General features: G+C 40.9%; 1 protein-coding gene across 2 annotated transcripts in view; it reads right to left on the bottom strand.

Moving 5' to 3' along the window:
• Window positions 1-23192, bottom strand: part of stard13b (StAR related lipid transfer domain containing 13b) — an 80938-nt gene that overhangs the window by 30315 nt on the left and 27431 nt on the right. Inside the window, exon 5 of one of the 2 annotated variants that reach the window (XM_010796043.1) lies at window positions 12909-12942. In XM_010796043.1, the coding sequence (XP_010794345.1) occupies window positions 12909-12942 (34 nt within the window). Of the gene's footprint in view, window positions 1-992; window positions 1366-12908; window positions 12943-23192 lie in introns of those variants that run through there. The other variant, XM_010796045.1, reaches the window with a different exon arrangement.

Genomic DNA, 23192 nt, shown 5'->3' with positions numbered 1-23192 from the left:
TCTCAAGAAGAGTGACTGGGAAAGCAGCTGCAGTATTATTATATTAAACACTACAGAAACAGAAATCTAATTAAAAGGGAAAATATGTGCCAAACATTAAATACTAAATATAATAATAAAACTTTTTACAGTTATTTGTTAGAAGATTGATAGAACCTTTGTTTAAACGTGTATTCATGTTAATTTAAGGTGCTTTGATAAAATGTCATGACTCTAAACCAATAATGAGGAAATAATAAAATATTCTCTACTCTCACTTTGTGCATACACTTTCCATTTCACAGTTCATACATTAGCCTGCTCAGCAGCGCCACTCTGCGGCAGCAGCAGCCCACTGCTCATTGATACTGGAGACAAATTAACACTGTAATAAAACCATGCAGCCATGGATGTAATGCACGTGGGAAACATGTTAATAAGTTAATTATTGTGTCTGTATTCATGCGTTTGCATCACATTTAACCCATTGAAATTAATCAAATGAAATACAACTTTATATCATAAAACTTAACAAGAGAAAGGACTTAAATGTAAAGTTTAAAAGTGACCACGTACATTTGGCTAAACACCCCCCACAGATCTATTTCCAAAAGTCGCCCAGCTTTCCCCCCACATATTTATAAAAGAAAATAGGGACGGTGCGATTTTAGTTCGCTACAGGCCTACTCAAAACTCTTTAGAATTTAGCATTATATTACATATTATGAATAACATTAAATTCACATTTAATATCTATCTATTTTTGGATTAATAATGTGTTGCACAGCACCGGTTATTTAGGTGAAAAATCTACTTCACAATGCCCATCCAAAATTATGACAATGTTCTGCATGTCTCCCTCTCAAATACCCCTGTTGCACCACTTTAACGACCCTTAATGCAAACGAAGAAAGGACCCATTCCCATTTTTGCTAAATTAATACTACTTTGAGGAACTTTTCTCTCTGTGGTGGTGCGACCCCCAGTCCTGCACCGTGCGGCGGGCTACTGACCTGCCAGCCTCCGCTCTCGGACATTCCTCCAGAGTAAATCCCAGGCTTTGGACGTGGAGCTCCGCAGCTGCTCGCTGAAAGACCGCCGGAGCTTCAGTTTCGCTGAGTTTCTTCTAGATGTCATCGCAAAACCTCCACTTGGTCATAATAACAAAATCCTCTCCGTCCAACACAGACAAGGTTGTGTTAAAGTAAAACAGAAAAATTACCCTTGCTTTCCCATTTATAAACTTAAGTTTCTATACTACACTAGCAGCAAAGCAGATTTTGGTGCCTGGTCTTCAAACGCAGTTGTCAACATATTTGAATGAAAAAAATTAATATATTCCTTTCGCTTAGAAACGGTAATCAAAAAAGCGAGGAAAAGCAACAGAGTGATTGTAAAGCACCAATACAGACTTTCACACTTCACACCAGATGCGTGTGCGTCAGTGTATGTGTGTGCGTGTGTGTGTGTGTGCGTGTGTGTGTTTGTGTGTGTGTGTGAAGGGATCCTCGCGCGGCCAGCGCTACACAACCGTGATACCTTCAAATGCTGCGGGAAATATAAGAGTTACCAGCTGAGCGCTATATGATCCACCCAGCTGCAGCTGGAAAGGAGGAATGTAGAACTTGGAGGACTGATGGTAACAAGAGTTAGTAACATCATTATTTTAGAATTGCTTTTTTGCATGATAATATTAAGCTTTGATTATATGTATTTGGGCGATTTAATTTCAGACTTTGTTGAATATTTAATATCAGTCTACGTCTAAGTCTCTTATAGAAAACTATATGAAAGTTGTTTTATTGTATGGCTTTTTATTCACTTTTGAGAAGAAAAAAACAGAGCTCCTTTTAGTCACTTTCTAAAAGACCAACAGAACTCTACGTAGGGCACCTGAAGGCATCACAAGCTGCAAACCGCTCAACACCCCACCTCAAACAAACCGCAGCTCTCAGATGACACCACTCAATACTGGGCAATCACCTTCTCCTGTCTATTCTCTCACTTTACAATAATATGAGTCAAAAATAACATTGCAACATTATAGTAAACTTCAGTTATAGAGAATCCTGAGTCTGTGGTTATCAATAATTCATGTACAATGATATAACTTGAATGCTACACCATTTATTTACAACAATAAAACNCGACAGATAGGTTTATACTTATTTGAAATTCTGAGGGGTGAGACAAAGATCACGCATGACCACATGGACTCTGCGTTGTGTTGTTATAGATGACAGAAAAAAAAAAGAAACAATGAAGAAAAATAGAAAACGCCCTTAGTCTGTGTACTACGGTAGCAGTCGCACTGTTATTCTGTTCTTGTATGAAGGTACGTCCTAATGTGACGTCACTACGTTGACTAGGTACGTCCTAATGTGACGTCACTACGTTGACTGTTGTCAGTCTGTGAATAAACTTACCGGAGACATGCTGAAGAGAATACCGAGTCTGATTTACTTATTGTTCATACGCGATTCATGTGCACCCAAGCTTAACAGACTTATTTATCAACTATCTTTAGGATTTTGACCTACATTTCCCCCAGCAGGATGTGCTCTATTATTTTAAAGCTTAGCGAGAGTTCAGCGAGTTCTCCACAGGTAGGTTAGATTAGGTCAACCCTTCAACAGCAACATGGGTTAAGTTTCAGCACCATTTATATTGTTGTCACAATATCTTGCGCATACCGAAAAGAAAAGAAAACATCAGCTCACATCCAAAAAATAAACATTATAAGTTATTTTAGAAAACTGCTAAACAGCTTGAGTAATAATTATACCCAAATTATTTTTCCCTTCTTTTATTGTGTGCCCGTTCAGGGAGCATGAGGAGTGGTGATATCGTCTGTACTCATTTAATTTCTTTCATTAGCAGCTGGGATTACTGTTATAACAAGTTTGATACTATTATAAACACACAGCGACTGGCTGAAGATTGACAGTTTCTTAAATGGACAAATCTCTGCTGCCCTCAGTTTGGCCTCTGTGTGAAGCTGAGCTAACATTACTTCATTTCAATGAGGACTCAGACCCCATTTGCCACCGAGAAGGACGGGTAATTTACAGATTATCACAAGGTCACACAGAGAGACATCTGAGCGCTAAGGGGTGTGCAGCTGAGGGGAGAATATTAACGAAGGGCTCAGTTTCCCATTTGTACGGTCGAAAACTGAAATGATGTGCAGCCAAGAGGAAAAAGAGAGAACCAGTAAAGTGCTCAGATCTTAGTGGATTTGACATAAAACATTTACATATATCAGGGTAAGACTCTGCTCTCTGCTGAAAACAGACAAAGATCAAAGGGTGTACCTTCCTATGAAGCAAAACATCAATACTTTCTCGGTCATTTGCAGCAAAGGAACTAAATAATTCTCAGAGTGTGACAGCTTTTCATCTGCATTTGAATCTAACTGAATTGGTTACTGTTATTTCAAGGTTTTGCAAGTCACAGGGATGAAGATGTGCGATAAAATGTGGATGCCTTTTCGTCAGAGAGGTAACTTTTTACCAGGGATCAGCATGTTGCTATATTCAACCCCACTTGTTGAGACCCCAGGCTAAAATCTAGCTTGGAGGAAAGAAAAAACACTCAAACCCTTACAAACACACTAGTCTAGAGAACCTGTTTCATTCGAACCCGAGACTTTTAAGGACGGGTCAGGGCTAGGCCGAGTCAAGTACCTTGTTTGCCGCTGGTTTGTTAACCAGGAAATTTACAAAGAAAAAGCAAAATGTGAACACAAACACGTTTTAAATTTTACACAAAACTGATAATAAATGGTACTATTTTGTCTATTTTTTACAATAGTGAAAACATTTAATAACAAAAGCAATATTAGGAATGTCATCATAAAAGAACCCTTAAAGAATATTCACAACATCATCTGCCCATCATTTTGCTAAGCCTTTTTGACAGGTTAATGAATGATGTCAAAGTTGTAAACAAGGTATCCACCTCAATGCCCGCTGACTGACAGGGCAGGAATGGACAGACGGACAATGCATCCCTGTCAGCCGCTGACAGTGAAAGTGATGGAGGAAGCGCAGCAACAAGGTGCAGACATGAATCACCATAGAGGTAAACACAGCCCGGCGCTGCTCCTCTCCTCTAGATTCATTTAAAAAACTTGTACACTAAAGTTGAGCGTTATCGCTGCGAGGCTCATTGTAGCGAGATGATGACTTAGCCTCTGGTGCAGGCCTTGGCAATGGAAGTAATAGCAGATGCAAGGAGAGGAAACATCAATCAGCTTGTGAATGTTTTCCCTTCGCTGAGTAACCCTCTTGTTTGTTTTGGCCGGGCAGCTTTTAAAAAAGCTCCTTTTCCCGTCTTCCCTTGAAAAACTGGCACATTTGCTGGGCTATTTTTGTGCCCTCTTTCTGACAATCTCTGTCCTCCACATACAGGGAAACGCACACACTTATTTGTCAACAAGTTATCTGAATTCCAGAGTGTGTGTGTGTGTGTGTGCTGCATTTGAGTCTGGTGACTGATGTGGAATGCTGCCCCAAAGCTTCAGTGGGAAAATCCCAGATGTGAGGAAACTGATTTCTCCTCTGTGATTGGGTCATGTTGTTGGCCAGGAGGTCTTACACCAGGCCCCCTCGAATAGTCTGGGAGATTGCTCTTCCCAGCGTAATGGAAACAAGGCTCAGGGAGCTGGGAGTGGGGGGGGATCTCCCCTCCACCTCCACCCCGGCCCCTGAAGGCTCGTCCCAGGCATGTGCTATACATTTCCTGACCATATATTCCCAAGTCGAGTTCATTTTTCCAGAGGAGCCACACATGTGGTGTATATCTGGCTTTAGATTATGGGGTTGGGGAAGGAGAAGCCGACTTTGGTCCCAATCCATTAAAGTGGCCACTAATTCTGTTTTCTTAGAGGCCGTGTGTTTTAACATCATGATTTCTTCCCTAATGGAAGTTGTTCTTGATAGAATCATCAGAATCTAAGAAGATGATAAATTACATCAAATCTGTTTTAAAAATAGAGATTAAAAAAACTGCAGATGTTCACATCACTCACCCATGTGTATCCAAGTCTTACTGCAGCAGACTTGACATTTGGTTTAAAACTGTGAGGTAAAAATTCAAAAAACTGAAAAGTGTATTTAAATATCATAGAAACGTCTAGAAGTGAGGGCTAGCAGGGGTCAGAGTTTGTATAAAGAGGCTCGAAGAATGTAAAACTGGCATGACAAGCGTACGTGGCTATTGTTTCATTGAATGACAAAGCATGTAATGCTGTCAGGACTGAAACTGTTAAAGCTGCGTTGCCCACAAAAATGCATGGGAAAACATTTACACTACTATCCAGCACCTGGTTTCTATTAGAGCAATGCGAATCTAATCACAGAGGTACATTTCTCTCTCAATCACACTCACTGCCTCCATTTCTATCTTTTTCTCACAGAGCTTGCAGATGGAAAACATGCTCATGTTTTATTGATTTTTAAGTAATTTTCAATCTGGTTTTAAGTCTCTTTTTCACCAGGGACTAATCTCCATCACCTTTCTAGTGATGTGAAATACCCTTTGGGGGAGTTTTGCTTTAAGGCATCTTCACAGCAATCACCAATAAATGCAGCTGGCAGGACGGCTCTTCATAAATTACAGCTTACTTTAGCATGACGTTAGCCTCCATGAAACAAATTCAAACAGGATGTTGATGTTTATATTTCAAGATGAGCGACGTCCCAAAGGAGAAACTGGAGTTTGATGACCAGAAAGGAAAAATTACAGCTGCTTAAAATTAGTCCTACAGTTTTAGTTTTCCCTCCTATGACAAATGTCTGACATACAGTATTTTTTTAAATCACAAACTGCTACACATGAGTCTCAAAGTACTAATAGAGCAAAGAAAACATTTCCATTTAAAAAACCAGACTGCATTAATCAACATCTATATGAACACTTTAAGTATTGTCAGGCCACATGTTTGCAGGCTCACTTAACAAAACAGAAGAAAACCATTTTTTATGGCTCCATTATAACAAAAAAGATTTAAGCTTTCCCTGTTAATGATCCATTTGTGGACTCACTGTGAAACACTTCTGCTGAACTCATCAGCCATGATGAGCCGGAAGTACAGTGGAGGTATTGTTTTCAAACTGAGACACGAACAGGTCCTGCTTGGCCCTTAACTTAAAGCCAGTGCTGAGCCAGAGACCAGAGAGGATACAGGAAGTCTGCTCTGCCTCCGCCTGCTATTGCCCTTTGATTACTGAGCCAAATTGTTTAAATCAGGTCTGAAACCACAATAAAGTTGCAGTGCCACACTGCCCCTGGACAGAGCCTCTCTCAATGGCGTGCTGTTTTTGTGTGTTATGGATACAGGTGGAAGTGCACAGCTATGTACATCTCCAGTAGCATGGTTACCCGCAGCCTTGCTCCAGTGCAGAAGGACACAGTGTTGATGAGGAGGCGAGGCTGCAGGCAGCGAGAGAGAGTGGAGGCGCAGACTTTTGGCCTCCCTGCAACATCTGGAATCTTTGTGGATTATGTGGGAAAATTTGGGAGGCCAATGTGGTTACTGTATCTAAACCAACCCTGCGGAAATGTTATTGGTTTCGATACTCTGTGTGTGTGTGTGTGTGTGTGTGTGTGTGTGTGTGTGTGTGTGTGTGTGTGTGTGTGTGTGTGTGTGTGTGTGTGCAGGAGCAAGGAGGAACTACAAAGTCAGCCACATCAAAACATCAGCCTTGATAAAGACTTGGATGAGAAAGAAGGTATTGTTCGGAATCAATCCCTCAGAGTGGTGGACATTCATGGGAATGGTACATACACACACACAAAAGGAGATAACAGGATCGTTTAGTCACTGCATCCTGGTGCACGGCCCTGAAGTTGTGAGTGGACCGTGCTGCCTCATTACATCCTAAATCTTGTTTCTGACTTTCTTCTCAGTTGGCAGTTGAGTGCTGGACCAACCTGTTAGCTATGTGTTGCTTCACACACACGTACACACACAGTGCATGTCCTCTTGTGACTGGCCTGCATCCTGACACAGCTGCCCACGTCCACTTCCACTTAGTTTACAAAACCCAGGCCTAAATTCCTTATGTCACACACACACCCCAACACACACACAAAAGCAGCCTCACCTTGGTTGTTTTGAGGAAGTTGTTCCCCAAAGGATTTATTGCTTCTCTTGTAATTGGCAGTGTGGCTATAATTGGGAATCAGAACAATACACCAGTTTCCTCTCACTGAAGATCATACAACTGGCAGATAATTTGGTTTCTGTTCAAACAGCACTATGTACACACACTATGTAATGATAGGATCAAACCCGAAGATTTATACTTGGCAATAGATAATGCCCAAACATGATAGGAATAGTTAAACATGATGATATCATTCAGTCAAAAGGGCCTTGAAGACATTATTAAATGACATGATGTGCTATCTAATATATGATAACTACAGTAATTGCAATACAAAAAAAAAAAAGATTGCAGAGCGTGTTAACCAAAAAGATTCGATAATGTTTTCACAACCTTGAAAAATAAAGAAAAGTCCAGAAATACGTCCAGGCCTTTTCCTTCCACTTTTTCACTTTCAAACAGCCGAGCTGGCCACTGCACTCAGGAAACCACAAGTCATTTTCCGTATTTCCATGTGTGGAATTTTTCATGCACTCGTCATGCCAACAGCACCCTTTATAGTCTGAGCTGGATCTAAAAATGATGACTTGCTTATATATTTAGCGCATGATGTCACTGATCTGGCACCTGTCAGACAACAGACAGACGGGGAGCTAAAATAACGGTACAATCTCATAAAAATTGACTTTCCTGCTGGCATTTGCATGCTCTAAATCATGGCGTTTCATAATGTCCAGGTCTGTTTCAAATAGTCAAAGAGCAGATGAAAATGCTTGGCCATATTCAAAACTTGAGATGGAAAAGAAGTGCTTCTTAGCCTTTTCTTTTCAATACTGAGGCCACTTTTAATGCATTACTCCAATGCTTTACATTGAAACAGAGAAAAGACACATACCTATTTTTAACAGGTTTTTAAATGCCATCATGCGTCTTTATGTATTCCCTTCACAAAAAAGATGAGGGTCTCCTCCCTTTATAAAGTCAAACTTATCATTTTCTCCCTTGGACTTAAGAAAACACATTGTATCTATCTTTTATTTCCTGTTGAACCACAATGTTACAGACCTGTTAATGTATTCTTTATATATTATACACAGTCTGAAGGTACACTGCTTGATGAAATAAAGAATGGCTTCTTGTCAATTGCTGAATGTATGTAGCAGTTTTGCCAAGAAGTATGGAAACATTACTCAAAACTTTGAGGTTGGGACAGTTTGTCTGTTACTCATAACAAGAATATATCCGTTGTATGTGCATATAATATTACAATGTGTTTTACTGTGTATGAACAAAAGTATTTAGGCCCACCTTCAAATCCAGAAAAATCTAAGAGCTACAGCAGTCAATAACATTTTAGTGTGTTTCCTCTATGGCAACAGTTCAAAAATCAAGGTCTATAAAGAAATGTTTTCCAAGTTTGTAGTGGAAGAATTTGACTGGCCCACACAGAGCCTGACCTGTCCAACATTTTTGGGATGAAAAACAATACAGCCTTCACACAGCAAATCATGGTTTAAGACACATCGGAAAATAATACAATTCCTCTAAAATGACCTCTTCCTTGAAAAAATAAATGGCCTCCCCTTGGGAACTACGTGACACTTAGCTAAGTTTGGACCATTTATGTCAAAACAACAATTATTCCATTATACTGAGGTCAGTATTCATCAGAGACCATGTCAATACAAACACAGTTAATAATCCTGCTTACAACTCAAAACATTCAAAGTCACATATGACTTACATTTTCCACCACCAGCCTTCTAATCTTGCTGTACAAGCTTTTGTGATGTGTATATTATGGTCTGCAACAGGCCTCCCTCCAGAGACAGAAGGAGAGACAGTGCAGCTGCCTGAGGTCACAGTCGGCCTCCAGCAGCAGGCCCTGACCCCGGTGAGACTGAAGGCCTGGGCTCCATGGGAACAGCTGGGGAACATGCAGCAGCAGCACTCAGAAACACAGCAGACAACCCTGCTGCAATGCATTAGTATCTATGGACATTATATAATACCCACTGGTGCTTCATCTATAGCTGGACTGGTGATTTATATGGCAGTGTATACTCACTCCCACAGAGGAGGCATTTCGCTCTAATGCCGATGCTCACTTTGTCACTCTCAAACTCTGGGAGTCACAACTACAAGGCTGGTAAATGAAGATAATAAGATAAGATAATAAAAATGTGGTGAAGTTTCAAATAAATAAAAATGTTCACATCGTGGATGGATTACTGAACGGTCCTACTGGGCACAGGTGCCTAAAATGTCAGGTCCTTCCCTGTCGGAAAACAAAATGTCACTCAAAGTAACAACTAGAAAGAGACTCAAAAATGACCACAAAGAAACATAGAGTGACTACAGAGACACAATGAGAGGCAAAAATGCTGCGAAAAATAATAGAATCACAAAACAACGACAACAATTGACTACATAGCGACACAAAACAACTACACATTAACCAAAAATCCACCTATGCTTCACCTTCTGATCAAACACCAGTCTCAAAAATGCCTAAAGAAGTGACGTGTTTTGAGTTACTGAAAGCAGCAAAACTGGACAGGAATATCTAATAGGGATATGAAGAAATAAACTGGCTAAATATTCTCTGGTCTTATTGACAGATGAAGGGAAGGTACGTCATGCCTTTCAATTGATTGAGGATACGCACATCCTTAGAAATGTTGCCAAAACAAAGAATACAAATCGGACCCATTACATCCCACATATTCAGTGTTTACTTCAGACACTTCTCACTGTGCGAAAACAGTGAGCGTCCCGATTACACAACTCTGAAATCAGAATCAATGAAAGCAGCATTGTGCAATTCCTCTTCAGGTGACATTTAACACTGCCAATGATGGAAAAATGGCTACATTTAAACATTTTAAAACATCCCTTTCCTTCCTTTACCACAGTCTTTCACTGGGAGTCATTCACACCGATGTGTGAAGGACATAGGGCTTTACATTACTTTCCTTAATAGAAAGAAGTCTCCAAGGGATTCACAGTTTCCTCTTTGCTTTTCTGATAATCAGTAGAAAGAGATTTCCACATTGAAAGTAGATTAGCATATGTATTCAGACAGAGGATCTGTGTAAATGTCTGTCTGTCTGAAAGTGGATAGTGGGAAACTTCGGCCTGACAGTTCTGGGCCACAGCCTGCAGTTTAAGCCCCATCTCCCCTCAGCCTGGAGTTTGGGAAGGTGATGTTTATCATAACAAAGCAGATGACCATTTATTTATGCAAGTTGAAAGTCACTGAGTTCTGCATTACTGCTTCTCCTTGGACCCTGTCAATCGTTCTGTCTTTCTTAACTGTTCACTGCTACCACTATTTTTCAGTTTAATACAACTATATTTACAAAATACACATTATCTGCGCACAAAATCAGAACCATTACATAATGTAAATACACGTCTAAGGCCAGACAGATAAATGGAGCTTCATCCACCTTATCTCTACCGAATCTCTGAGAGAAACGCGGCTGGATGTGGGGCTCTCGGCGCTGCAGTGTCACAGCGATTCATTAAGTCTATGATTAATGTTAGTTTAGGGTTTTGAGGATGAACATAGCTGCCTCATCTCACCAAAGGAAACCATTAATTTCCACACTGCAATTAAAGAGACAGTAGGGAATATATTTCCATGTAAATTACACTGTGTGAGAGCGAATACGGTACTTGGCCCAACTCTACTTAAGACTTGGAAAATGCTCTATAAACTTTAAGTAAGCCAATAGAAAATAAACATATGAGAAGAAGGATTAGGGTTTCTTTCTTACCACATAGACTAAATCTTCTCTGAGTGTGTCCATATGCGGTTTTAGGATAAAGCTCTGGGTTTTGTTTTTATGCCTCGGGAAGAACAAAACAACAAGTCAAGTAGGGTAAAAGGTCTAGTGTTTTTTCCATAAATTCCTTGCGTGATCTTAAATAAATAAATAGAAACTATAAGGAAGAGTTTTGAAATCTATCCGCACTTCCATGGTTCTTTAAAACTGGCTATTGTTAACCATAAAGTTTAAATAAAGGTGTGTTTATGCAACACACTGAATGTTAGCAAGTGCATATGAGAGCAATACAAAGTCTGCTCTGCACATTTATAGCTCAGAATACCAACATTTTCCCTGCTGCAATGCTATTTTGGATCAGGACCAAAAGAATGTGCTTTCCTCTCCTGGACAATGTAATGAGGTGGACAGTGTTATGGACGATACTGAGAACCATCTGGCCACCATGTATCAGTGTCATAAAAACAGGTCTCCTCAGCCCAGCTGTGAAAATACAAACAGGGAATATCACACCTAATGTGTATGACACCCAGTCAGCTTGGTCCTTCTTGACAACATTCATAAGTCTCCAATTTATTTTATTAATAGATTCAAGTTAAATCCATATGTTGATTTCATTAACTTTACGACTAAAGACATTTGACAATCTGGTCCGGTTTATTTTGACAAAGAGATCTACCTCAAAGAGAAAGCATGTGGCTTGGTACGCGGCTTGTTACGAAATATGGTGAACATTTTTTTGAATGATAAATGTATTTGTAGAGAACCTCGGAGCCCTGTTGACAAACTTGTTGACGTAATACACGGTGGTCTCACACTCAGGTTTCCAAAGAATTACAGCTAGGAGCGACCAGCGATCAGTCACAGTGCGTATCACACATACACAACAAACAGACCACACATTAGTTAACTGCCGCATATAAAAGATACATGGAATTTTTCCAGACCATAATGTCCACTTGTGCGTTACCATCATGCACAACAGAGGTCATGTGAGAGTGCAACCTGAGCCTCAAATGGCATCTACCCAAATCCTGCAGCTGCCCCCCATGGGCCACATCACACAGGCCAAATATTTCCCCTCAACAAAACAGAAACAATGATCTGGCACTGTGCCTAATTTTAACTGCATCCCGCCAAGTGACCAATATATAAAAGACATTTCAAATAACATTCTGGAGACACCGGCTGGGAGGCAGCTCGCAGACACCTGTGGCTGTCAGTCCTGTTCACAGAGTCTGAGGCGGGAGCAGGGCCATGCAACAAGGACACAGAGCAGGATCAACTTGCAGGGAGAATGTCATGATGTGCCAGACAGCAGCGCAGCACTGTTTCAACCTCAGTACAGAGATGTATTCAGACAGAGACTGTACAGTTTACCCTAAATAATCAAGCCTCAATACTGATTAAACTCTGAGACTCTAGAAGCCCATAAAGGCAAGAAAGGGAAAAAAAATAGTTCAATACATTTTCCAAGCCTCATCTAAATTGATTTATTTCTTCTTTTATAATCCAAAACTAAGAAGGGTATAGCATTTTAGAAACATATTTTTGCTCAAATACTTATACATTCTGACTGGCAATTAATAAATGAAATGCACTGACAAAAAACACCTGGTATGTGTATCTGTAATTGACTGTATTGTCCAATCAACTCATTTGGCAATGAAAATAAGAGTTGGCAACATTGGGCAGTTTCTCTTTTCAGTTGGATTATTTAAAAAAATCTAGTTTATTCTAACTTTTTTTCTTCCATGTTACCAAGCAAACTTTAAGGACAGCTAAAGAAACGTTTTGCCTGGGTGCTATCCCAGCATGCACTAAGGAGAGAGGAAAAGAAACACCACAAACAAGTTGTCAGTGCATCAAAAGCTAATGGAGACAAAATGACACACATTTAAGGATCAGCACCTTATCTGAATTACGGACAAGAGATCAAAACTGGCTCATGCTTACGGAAAGGTATACAATTGTTTTCCGATAACATTTCAAAAGCTGTAAAAAAAAAAGACAAATCACTTCTTACCTGCCCCTGCTGCATTGGTCATCTTATTGAACATCTGCAACACAAAATAAATGCAAAACTATCAGTATCTGTAATATTGAGAAGGGGCTATTGATTGGCTACTGGAACATAGCTCCAATCTGAAAGATGAAAAAAGCAGGTCACATTATCCGGCTTTAACAACCATAAGAGGCACACACAGAGGATGTCTCCCTATCTTCAATAGGGCAATTGCTGATATAATGACAAAGTCAATACAGGCAATCCACAGAAGAAAAGGTGCATGATTTAGCACAGAGGCTGATGTGCTCCTCCTACCCCCAATTATCAGTCAGAAAATGTGAAAAGGAAAGCAACACAGGGATATTTAAATGCTAAGCTAGACGTTAAAGACAGTGTTTCCCATACATTGATTTATTTGTGGCGGGCTGCCACAATTAAATATCGTCCGCCACAAATGGATCTCATAAAAAAAAATATATTATTATAATATTTTTATTTTTTTGTAATTTATTTTAGTAGCCTAATCGATAGTGAGGTGGGCTGATGATCGGAAGGTTGCGAGTTCAAATCCTGCCTGGAACACCACTACTATTGTGCCCTTGAGTAAGGCACTTAGCCCTCGGTTACTCCAGGGAGAATGTCCCTGTAATTGGTCATTGTAAGTCGCTTTGGAATAAGGCGTCTGCAAAATGCCTGAATTGTAAATTGTAAATTATATTTTTGGGAGAATAAATCCCACAGATCCTCAACTCCGGTGTGTTTCACTCATTAACAACGCAACACAGAGCAACAAGATCGTTGTCTACAGTAGCCATGAACCCGCATGTATTATCTTATTTGAAGGGGGGGGGTGGATGCATCGACCACCCGAATAGGTAAAGGGGCCTTTGGCTTTTCTTGACGGGGGGGGGAGGGGGGGCGGTGCGGTGCCCCCACAAATGGAATCGAGTTCTGTGGGAAACACTGAAAGAAATTTTCATTGAGGGACAAATTGTAATACTGTTACATTGTTCATATTGAAGGTGGTGTTGTAAGGAAATATATGATACATATAAAAACTGACTGCGAACTAAGAAAAAGAAAATAGGATTCTTACATAAAACAGTTATGTCCTGGATTTAAATGGTTCATTTTCCTCCTGATCTTGCCTACCTCTCTCCTTCATTTCCCCTCTGTGCCCCACTGGTCTGATTTACGCTCTTGTTTGCTTTCCCCTCTTCCACATGTCTCCCCTGGCAGAGACTAAACGCTGCAAAACTCCCAGCCAGCCTGTTTGCAATACCGTTGACACTCCGTCATGACAGTGAATTGGCAGTTAGCCTACATGGTGCTGATTCAAACTTCTATCAACATATCTGCAAAGGTTTTACTGGTCAGTTGGACTCCACACAATAAGTAAGTCGTGTACTGCATGTTTCATGAGGACCGTGGCCCCCCAGTGTTGTCATGGCAGCAGAAATGCTCACAGTTTTAAAGAAGCACTTGGCTGGTTGAGCAACCTACATGGCTGCCACTTTGCTGTGGCAACAAAAAGACCTGATTGGCAGGATGAAACAGGACAGGTGCTTTTGTTTGTATCCGTCTTTGTTGCAGGGTCTCTAACATTTGTTGAGCTCACGGCAAAAACGGTAAGGCAAGGCAAGGTTATTTATATAGCACCTTTCAACACAAGGCAAGGTAGTAGGACAGCAGGCACCTGCAAGTCCATTTTTGATTCATTTAGATAAAGATTTAAAAGCAGGGATCTCATGACCACTACATTTCTGAAAGGTTACATTAAACCACTTTGCATGTCCATGCTGCTCCAGGGTTAAGGTTATCTTAAGGCACACAATCTCGACTGTCTCACTATGAAAATACAGAGAAAAAATTAATATAGCAAAACATAAACCAAATCTATGAACAGCCACTGATGTATCCTTCATTATTGACTTAAGATATAGCACAGTCTGGCACAATTTGATCACATATTTAAACATTTCTGTAACAGAGTTTAAAAGCTGGGTGCAGAAACATGGAGGGTCCTCATCTCTCTGCTTTCAAACTTTACACATGTATTTGAAGAGAAGGACATGCAATGGACCTTATAAATTACTCTCAGAGGGCCGGCTTCAGAAATAAATATGTGAAAATTAGTACTCAAAAAACCAGATGCCGGGCCCCGGTGGAGATGTGCCGATTTGACAAGACTTCAAAGACTTGAACACATCCCTCTTTCCCTTTTTTTTCTTCAACAGCCAGTAGAAAGAATTTCATCCTGGCGTGTTTGAGTGCTGACCCATTTTAAACACATTGCCGTACTTTAGTCCTATCGCACTCAGATGGTGGACACATGTCAAAGGTTGCAGGTCAGGAAAAGTGACATCCTCCACGCAAGAGTGCAAGAGAGGGAAAACCCTGCATCGCTATCACCAACAACTATGTTTACATGGAGTGACAGGTATGTGAATAATAGCTGCCGTCCCAGCACAAATTACACCCTGCCTGAAAGTCAACAGGGCAGTAACAGGACCGGTCAGTCCCAATGACTCTCTGCCAATCTCTGTCAACACAAATTCAAAGTGGGAACCCTCAACCCAAATATTTCTCTTCCCACCGATGCAACAACACAAAGAACCACTCTCGACATAAACACAACAAAAATAAAATACATTGAAGGCTGCTGCTAACTGTTTTCTTCTCTATATCGCATTATTATTTCATCAATGAAGTGACTAATAGCTTAGTCTATAACTGTCACGATTCTTATGTCATGTCACGGTTTGAGTTTCTGTCTGTCTAGTTTTGGGGTTATTTTGCTGTTCTGTCCTCCCTGTCGTTAGTTTCCCTGGTGTGTCTAATTGTCTGATTGTGTTCACCTGTGGCCCTTGTGTTTCTCCTTCCCTGCCCGGCTGTTTCTCGTCTTGTGATTACCCCTCCCTGTATTTAGTCTTGTCTCTTCCTGTGTTCGATGTCGGTTGATGGTTTGTCTTACCTTTCCTGTCACCCTCCATGTTTGACTGTCGGTTTTGTTTGGAAGCTCATGCTACGGATTTATGGATGTTAGGTTCTATCATGCTACGGATTTCTCAATGTTAAGTTCTTTCTTGTTTGCTTATCGTCTACAGCTTTTTGGTAAATAAAGCTTGCCTTTTGTTATTTTACCTTTTTTTGTCTTTTTAAAACTGTATTTGAGTCCTAACATTTCCGGATCCTGACAATAACATGTTAGAAGAAACAATAAAACGTAAATTTTTTCATGAGCCCAATAATATGTTTTCCTACTGCCCGTCTTGTCTGACCAACACTCCAAAACTCATAGATATTTATTTAAAATCATGTTAAACAAAACAAATCCCCCTCCTTATATTTTTGAAGCTGTAAGTTGTAAATGTTAAGCATCATTGCTTGACAAATGACAACATTTCTAGTGCTGACAATTCAAATGTATAAGTAAAAAAGAGCTTAAAAATGAAGGATTTTGAGAAAGCTTTGAGAAAAACAAACACACTAGGGAACACATCATACAAAAAGGCTTTTATAGCATCAAATAACTTTGTCTGAGCTATTATTGAAAGTAACAAGTCTCATTCACTTAATTAGATCGGCAGGGAGATCAGGTTCAGACGACATACAACTACAAACTTGAACATTTCTTATTTTGTATTTTACTGTTGGATCTTAGGGTGGGGGGGGGTGTCCGAGGTTGACAGGCAGGTGCTGTTAACCTATTCCAGATACTTCCATAAAACATCGCTCCATAAATCCATAACTGGGTGTCCGGGCTCTGGCCTGTTTATTCTTAGACTCCAGGACTGTGATTCAATCTGTATCACATTCTCGTTCCCTGCTGTCAGAACTTTTTATATGGACTGCGGATCTCTTATGTAAGAGTCTTATGGGACCGAGGGGGAAGATTCTCTCTTCATGTGCAAAGCTTCTGATATAACATCTCATCTGTTTTTGCAAACTTTACAGAGTCAATCTTAAACCAGTGGACAAACTTAAATGAAAAGTTTGACATTTCGTTACGTATATTTGCATGCTGATTAAATGTTGCTGGTTTGGTTTTGTTTCAGCTAGGCTAGCTGGTTCCACCTCTTTCAAGTCTTTATGCTAAGCTAAGCCATCCAGCCGTTAGCCTCGTATTTATCTGCAGATATAAGCAGGGTTTTACTCTTCTCTAACTAGCTATAACTATTTGACAGAAAGCCAAAACGCATATTCCTCAAATGTCTTAACTTCAGTTTTTCTTAAGCTGATAAAATCACGTTTTTCTTAATGTTCAGCCTTAAGAACACCCATTGTATCATTGGAAACATTTCTTTTTTTAAGTTATTCATATATCCTCATCAGATCATGCCACTAAATAACGTGTGATCTAATTTTACTCAAGGTTACACTGCAGCCAGAATACTCTTGTCTCTAAATGATGTGAACATTCCCAGCTGTCCCCGAGTCACATTTTAACCTTAGCTGCTGTCATTTTCAAGAGATAGTTATGGGTTCCATAAAAAAAAGACAGGTGGCAACACATCTGAGAACTAAACACCATTTAATTTGAAGTACTCGGTGCTCACAGACAAAATAATCTTCTTTGACTTTCAAAGCTCAGCTCTGTCTCACCCTATAGCAGGGGTGGCCAACCAGTCAGAGGTTAAGAGCCACATTTTTTCTATGTTACTGCAAAGAGCCACATCAAACACACAGTCACTGATACCGCTTGTTTCAGTTTTTTGTTTTCTGGAGACAAGATTTCAACCACATCACTGATGTATTTTTGTGGCATTGGGATATTTATTTTTTAAATCCTCTGGAGCAGAGAGAGGAGATGTGGATTATTGTTATTGATTAATGCATCAGCGTTTCTTTGGGTCAAAAACACTAAACTCACAACTTCAAATGAAAGCGTTTAGTTTATTTAATAAAAGAGCACATGTTCAATGTGAAAAGTGACAGTAGTTATAGATTATTTGCAATTTGGTGCTATATATTTAAAAAAAAAAAATTATATATTTTTTTTTAACACCTTGAATTTCAGGGGGGGCGCAGAGCTCCGTTAGCGGGGCGCAACGCCAAGACAATGGTAGGGGAAACACTGCAGTGCATTACAAAATATGCTGATATAAGAAAAACTTAAATACAGTAACAAAGTATTTGTACTTCACTACTTCCACCTCTGGGCCTAATGAAGCTGCTTCAAAGAGGGACAGACAGACAGGATATAACTCATCATTTGCAGCAGGCACATCTGACAGGGATCCCCTTTACTGCTCAGCCAAAAAGAGGGGGTCCCTAATGGCTTTTTATAAACAGAGAGGGATAAATGAGGAAGAGGAAGGCAGGGAGTGGAGGGAGATTAGAGGATGAAACACAGAAATAGACTGTAAGTAAATACAGATGGATTGTATATCTGTTTTTGTCCCACACTCTGAGAGAAAAAGAGGGAGGAGGTCGGGTGCATATGGAGAGGCGCCACAGAGCCTGAGGTCGGCACAGGACTCACGACTTTGACCTTCAGCTCGGGCCACATGAGTCAGAGTTTCACCGAGAACCCAAATAAACACAATTTCCATTTCAGTCTCGGGTAAAAACCATGGGAAAGTCACTGTTGTTCTCACGTTGAGTGAAACGAGATCAAACAACGGGATTTGGGAGTAGCGGAAAATATGAAATGGGATTACGTAATTAGGATACAAAAATGGGATTTCCTTACAGTTACAGACAAAAAGAAAATAAGTAACCAGATTCCAGGTATGTTCAAAGAAAATGGGGATTTTAAAATAGTGTGGTGCAGGAATGAGCCCTAAAACCCGGAAATNTTGCCGCCACCGGGCCCCAGCCTGACACGGCGCGGGGCTCCGGTTCAGTGGCTGCCGCTGTTATTGAGCCCCAGCCTGACACAGCGCGGGGCTCAATCTCTGCGGCGGACGCCCCCATGTCTTGATTGCCGGCCGGCGAATCAGCGGACATGAGGGGGTCCTGTCCCGACAAGCTAGCTTGGCGTGCTAGCCGTCGGCGGAAGCTCTAGATGGTGAAGCGGGCACAATGCCCGCACGAGCCGGGGTTGTCGATAGCCTCCTGGGCGTGAGCCCGAGGCAGGACGAGCAGACCTGGTGTCTGTGCCTGATATCTTCAACCCGCAGTCGCAGAGCCGAGCCTCCGAGTCGAGCCTCCGAGTCCCTGACTCCTCTGGTGTGAGGGAGAGAAGCGTCCATCTTGTTCGCCGTGGTGACGGCGTGGAGAGGACCCGCTCGTAACAGGTACGTTGCTGAGAAAAAATTATTTCCCCACCTGTCGTTAATCCGGAGAAAAAGCGACGGTGTAGAATTGTATTCTCAAAGAATATGAACTGGTGTGTTAATACCTTTTTATCTTCCCCTCCTCTGGTGTGAGAGAGAAAAAGAAAAAAAGTCCTCGCTACCGTGGTGTCGGTTGTGAGGGAAGGCAAGCTAGCAACAGGTGTGTTACTAGCTTGAAAAATCAAAACCTTAACTTTATTTCAGAAGAAAGAAACGTTGAGGTAGATTGCAATACTAACTGGTGTGTTAGTATTAACAGTCTTCTTGCGAAGCAGAAAAGTAGCTGGCGAGCAACCGTCGACCGAAAGTTAGCTTTGGGTTCAGTCTGTGGACTGTTAAGCTAGCCCGGCTACTGATATGTCGAGATGTGCTCTGAAGCGAGAAGAGGTGTTTGAATGACGCGGCACAAGCTGCTTATAGGGTGGGTGGATTCCCTGACGCTGACGTCAAGATCACCAGCCAATCAGGATTGGCGTAATGAGGTGATGATTCTGTTTGCTCCGCGATGAGGCGCATCCCATAGTGAGAAATCGAACGGAGTGTTATGAATGAGAACTAGAAAAAATATTAAAAATATAGTATATATAAATATAACATTATTTGCATTGCAATTATGTTTTTGTATTGGCTAAAGCCTCATTAATGTGTAATTGTATTGCATTTTACTGTTGTAGGTGTTTAAGGGTTTTACCCACTGTTAGCAATGTATCATATTCTTCAAGAATAAGCTAATTCAAATTAAATAAAATGTAAAGATGTGACGATACCTCACCTACCTGGAATGAGTCTCGAGAAGCCTCAATGTTTTAGGTAAATTCCACCTCAGAGGAACAGTGAACCTAAAACACTGAGTAGCCTCTCAAACAGCACAAGTTAATCACTGCTCTGTTCTTTAAAAACAACAGTTTTAGGTTGAGCCACGTGGAGGATGTCACTGAACACAACACACATGCATTCACACCAGTTCGTAGACTAACATCGGAAACACACACTTAAAATCGTATTTTGCTATGATAAAATAATAAAGCTTCAGAATAAGAGCTAAAACACACAAGAAAACTGAGCGTGAGCGCACACGTGCAGCTACGGTATGGACACGTGTATACCGTGTAGGAACAGTGAAGAGGGTTAAGATGCTTTTTTAATCTCCTTTTTCACACATTTTTTAAAAACTCAGTAGCCTTCAATACACGAGTGAGGGGCATACAGTTGTCAAATCATAGAAAGGTTTTTTATGAACAACTAATCGGAGTAAAAGCTTGTGTTTTGAACTGATTGAATGAGGTAACGTTGATTTGAGGGTGCGTTCAGAGGGCTAGGCTGACGTCATCCTGGCTCCGGGCTGCATTCAAGTCCGTAGGAGAAAAAAAAAGTTAAATTACGGGTAAGTAGCCTGTCTGCAGTAAAAGTCTAACAAATAAATACAATTGCCTTTGTGCCATTATTTACAACTATTAGTCTTTGTGTGTGTGTGTGTGTGTGTGTGTGTGTGTGTGTGTGTGTGTGTGTGTGTGTGTGTGTGTGTGTGTGTGTGTGTGTGTGTGTGTACAACCTTTTACTTTGTTTCTCTATGCGTTGTCTCACAAAAATATGCACACTTCAAATGCAAGGACATTTAATTAAATCAAACTATTTTAGGGTGCTTGTACTTTGGGCTATACTTGGTTATTCAATATAATATTAAATAATAATGCAATTTAATATTTCAACTGCACTGCCTATATCTGACAGCTTTACTACTTAACTTGCAGTTTAATATATTTCTAATAAAACATGTTTAGCCTATACATGAGACAAAATTGTACGGATAAAATCCCGTAACTGTTGTATTAATAACACTTTAAAACATATAAAACATGTCAATGCATCAATAAATATAAACCATGATATCACTTATATAACAGTTTAGGCCTTCTGATTGAACGTCACCCTCCTGAGTAACTCCATCCAATTTTTTTTGCTGTATTCTTTTAAATGGTAAATGTTTACATAAAATAGCTTTTTATGGTGGTTTTATAACTTGTACTTAATCATCTGAAAAAGGCTGCTTATTCAACCAATGAGAGTGGTGTAACATTACACAACAACCATGTGTTAGAAAACTGGCTTTCAAGGTTTGATATCTATGACTGATTGTGAATAGTCTTCTGGTCATGTGTTACAGTGATAGGCTAAAGTAGACCTTTGTGTATCTGCCTGGCAATACGAATGAATCACCGCCTCACACACAAAGAAAGCTGTAATCTCATCAAATCACACATTAAAGATATGACAGTGATCTTCATGGGTACTTTGGTTTTCTGGAACTAAAGTTGCTTTCATGTGCTGTTAAGGTACACGGGTAACTATTTAGTTTGTTTTGGTCCGTTTGTTATTCAAATTTTTATATTAATTAAATGTGTTAAGCTAGTTGTGGAAGTTATAGTTTTATCTAGATATAATCCTGCAGAATAGGACAAAATACCAATTTATTGAATTAAAAAAGGGAGCATTTTCTCTATAAAGTAGGTGGTGTTGGTGAGGACACAACCTACAACCAAAACAAGAAACACACAACACCAACAAAGAAATAATTGTTTGTGGGGGCCATAATAAAGTGGCATAAACAAATCTTTAAAAAAAAAAATATATATATATAGGTTACTACACGAAATAAAGTTGTTTATCAGAAATATATGCTCTTGTCATTAATAAACTATCCAGCTTGAATCGACAAGGCACTTTAATGCTGCCAGAAACTGGGAATTAAGAAGTTCTACTACGAGGAAGGGCTTGAAGGCATCATCTCGACCTGACACAAAAGCGCACTCCCGGCTTTACGTGGCTACGCCCCCTGTTCACCGTACGTGCGCGTACCCTTCTATCGCGTGGTGAGGATCATCCATATTGCTGCTAGTGGTGGAGATAAGGTTGTAATCCTGCGAGGCCCTCGGACACGTTTCTTTATATTTATACGTGTTTTATTTCGGCACCGAATGCTCTGCGTCTAGACTGAAGCTATTTTCGTCAAGGACCGACTGAGGAGCGCAGACTCCGCGGAACAACTTCACATTTCCTTGAAATTGAAGGGGAATTCGGGCCGTGGGGAGGACTGGTAATCCTGAGGGGGGGAGAAAGACGGCGGTGGGAAATGGCCACTCAGGTGGAGGCTCTCCTGCCCGGCAACCCGCTTGCTAAAGCGGCGGAGCACGGTAAAACGATCCGCGGTGAGCCGGAGGAAGATGAGGGCGGCCGGGGCGACGGGGCCAAGCGGCAGACTGGTGTCGCCGAGCAGGGGAGCTGCAGCGGCGGCAGCAGCCCCGGGCAGGGAGGGACCTCGGAGGAGCAGACCTCCAAAGAGGAGAGCAAAGGAGGTTGTGACAGCGAAGATAAACAAAACGAGGAAGGCGTTAAAGGCAGAAAGGAGTTTACTGAAGCTCCACCGCCCAAGGTGAACCCGTGGACTAGGAAAATGAATGCGGTGACCGTGGTCAGCGTGAATGGACAAGCACACCACGGTTGGTACACCCTCCCTTACATGTTGATTGTACTCGCTGTCAGTGTTGTGTCGGTGTCGGTCCTTCCAGGTGTGGTCACAAACAATGACTTAGCAGCTGTCAAAGAAAGGTCGGGTAGCATTTTATTAAAAACCAAAAGAGCAGAGTGATTGCATAAACAAGCCCTGTCTGTGGTCGCCCCCTTGTTGCACCCTGCAAGCTGGATATATTTGGAGTTAAAGCTCCCTCCCTCCTCATGCTAGGGAAGGCTATTCCTGGAGTTGTGGACCCATAGGTGGCTGGTTGCATTAAAACAAAAAAAGATCACACCCATTTAAGTTGCTGAATGTCTAACATGTATTTCTAAATTGTAAATACTTGTAATCACATGCCAAACAATGGCAGCCAAACATTCGGCCCACCTAAGGTGATAGTGTGCCCCCCACCCCCAATCAATACTTAGAACAGTTTTAGGTGTAATTAGGGGATTGTGCTTCGAGTTTAAGGACACGTTGTGTTGTCGTGCAATGGTTGTAAAGTTGCTG

This window comes from Notothenia coriiceps, unplaced genomic scaffold (genome assembly GCF_000735185.1).
Source record: "Notothenia coriiceps isolate Sejong01 unplaced genomic scaffold, NC01 NC01_scaffold00037250, whole genome shotgun sequence".
NCBI classification, from domain to species: domain Eukaryota; kingdom Metazoa; phylum Chordata; class Actinopteri; order Perciformes; family Nototheniidae; genus Notothenia; species Notothenia coriiceps.
This window is presented reverse-complemented; position numbering and strand designations above follow the sequence as displayed.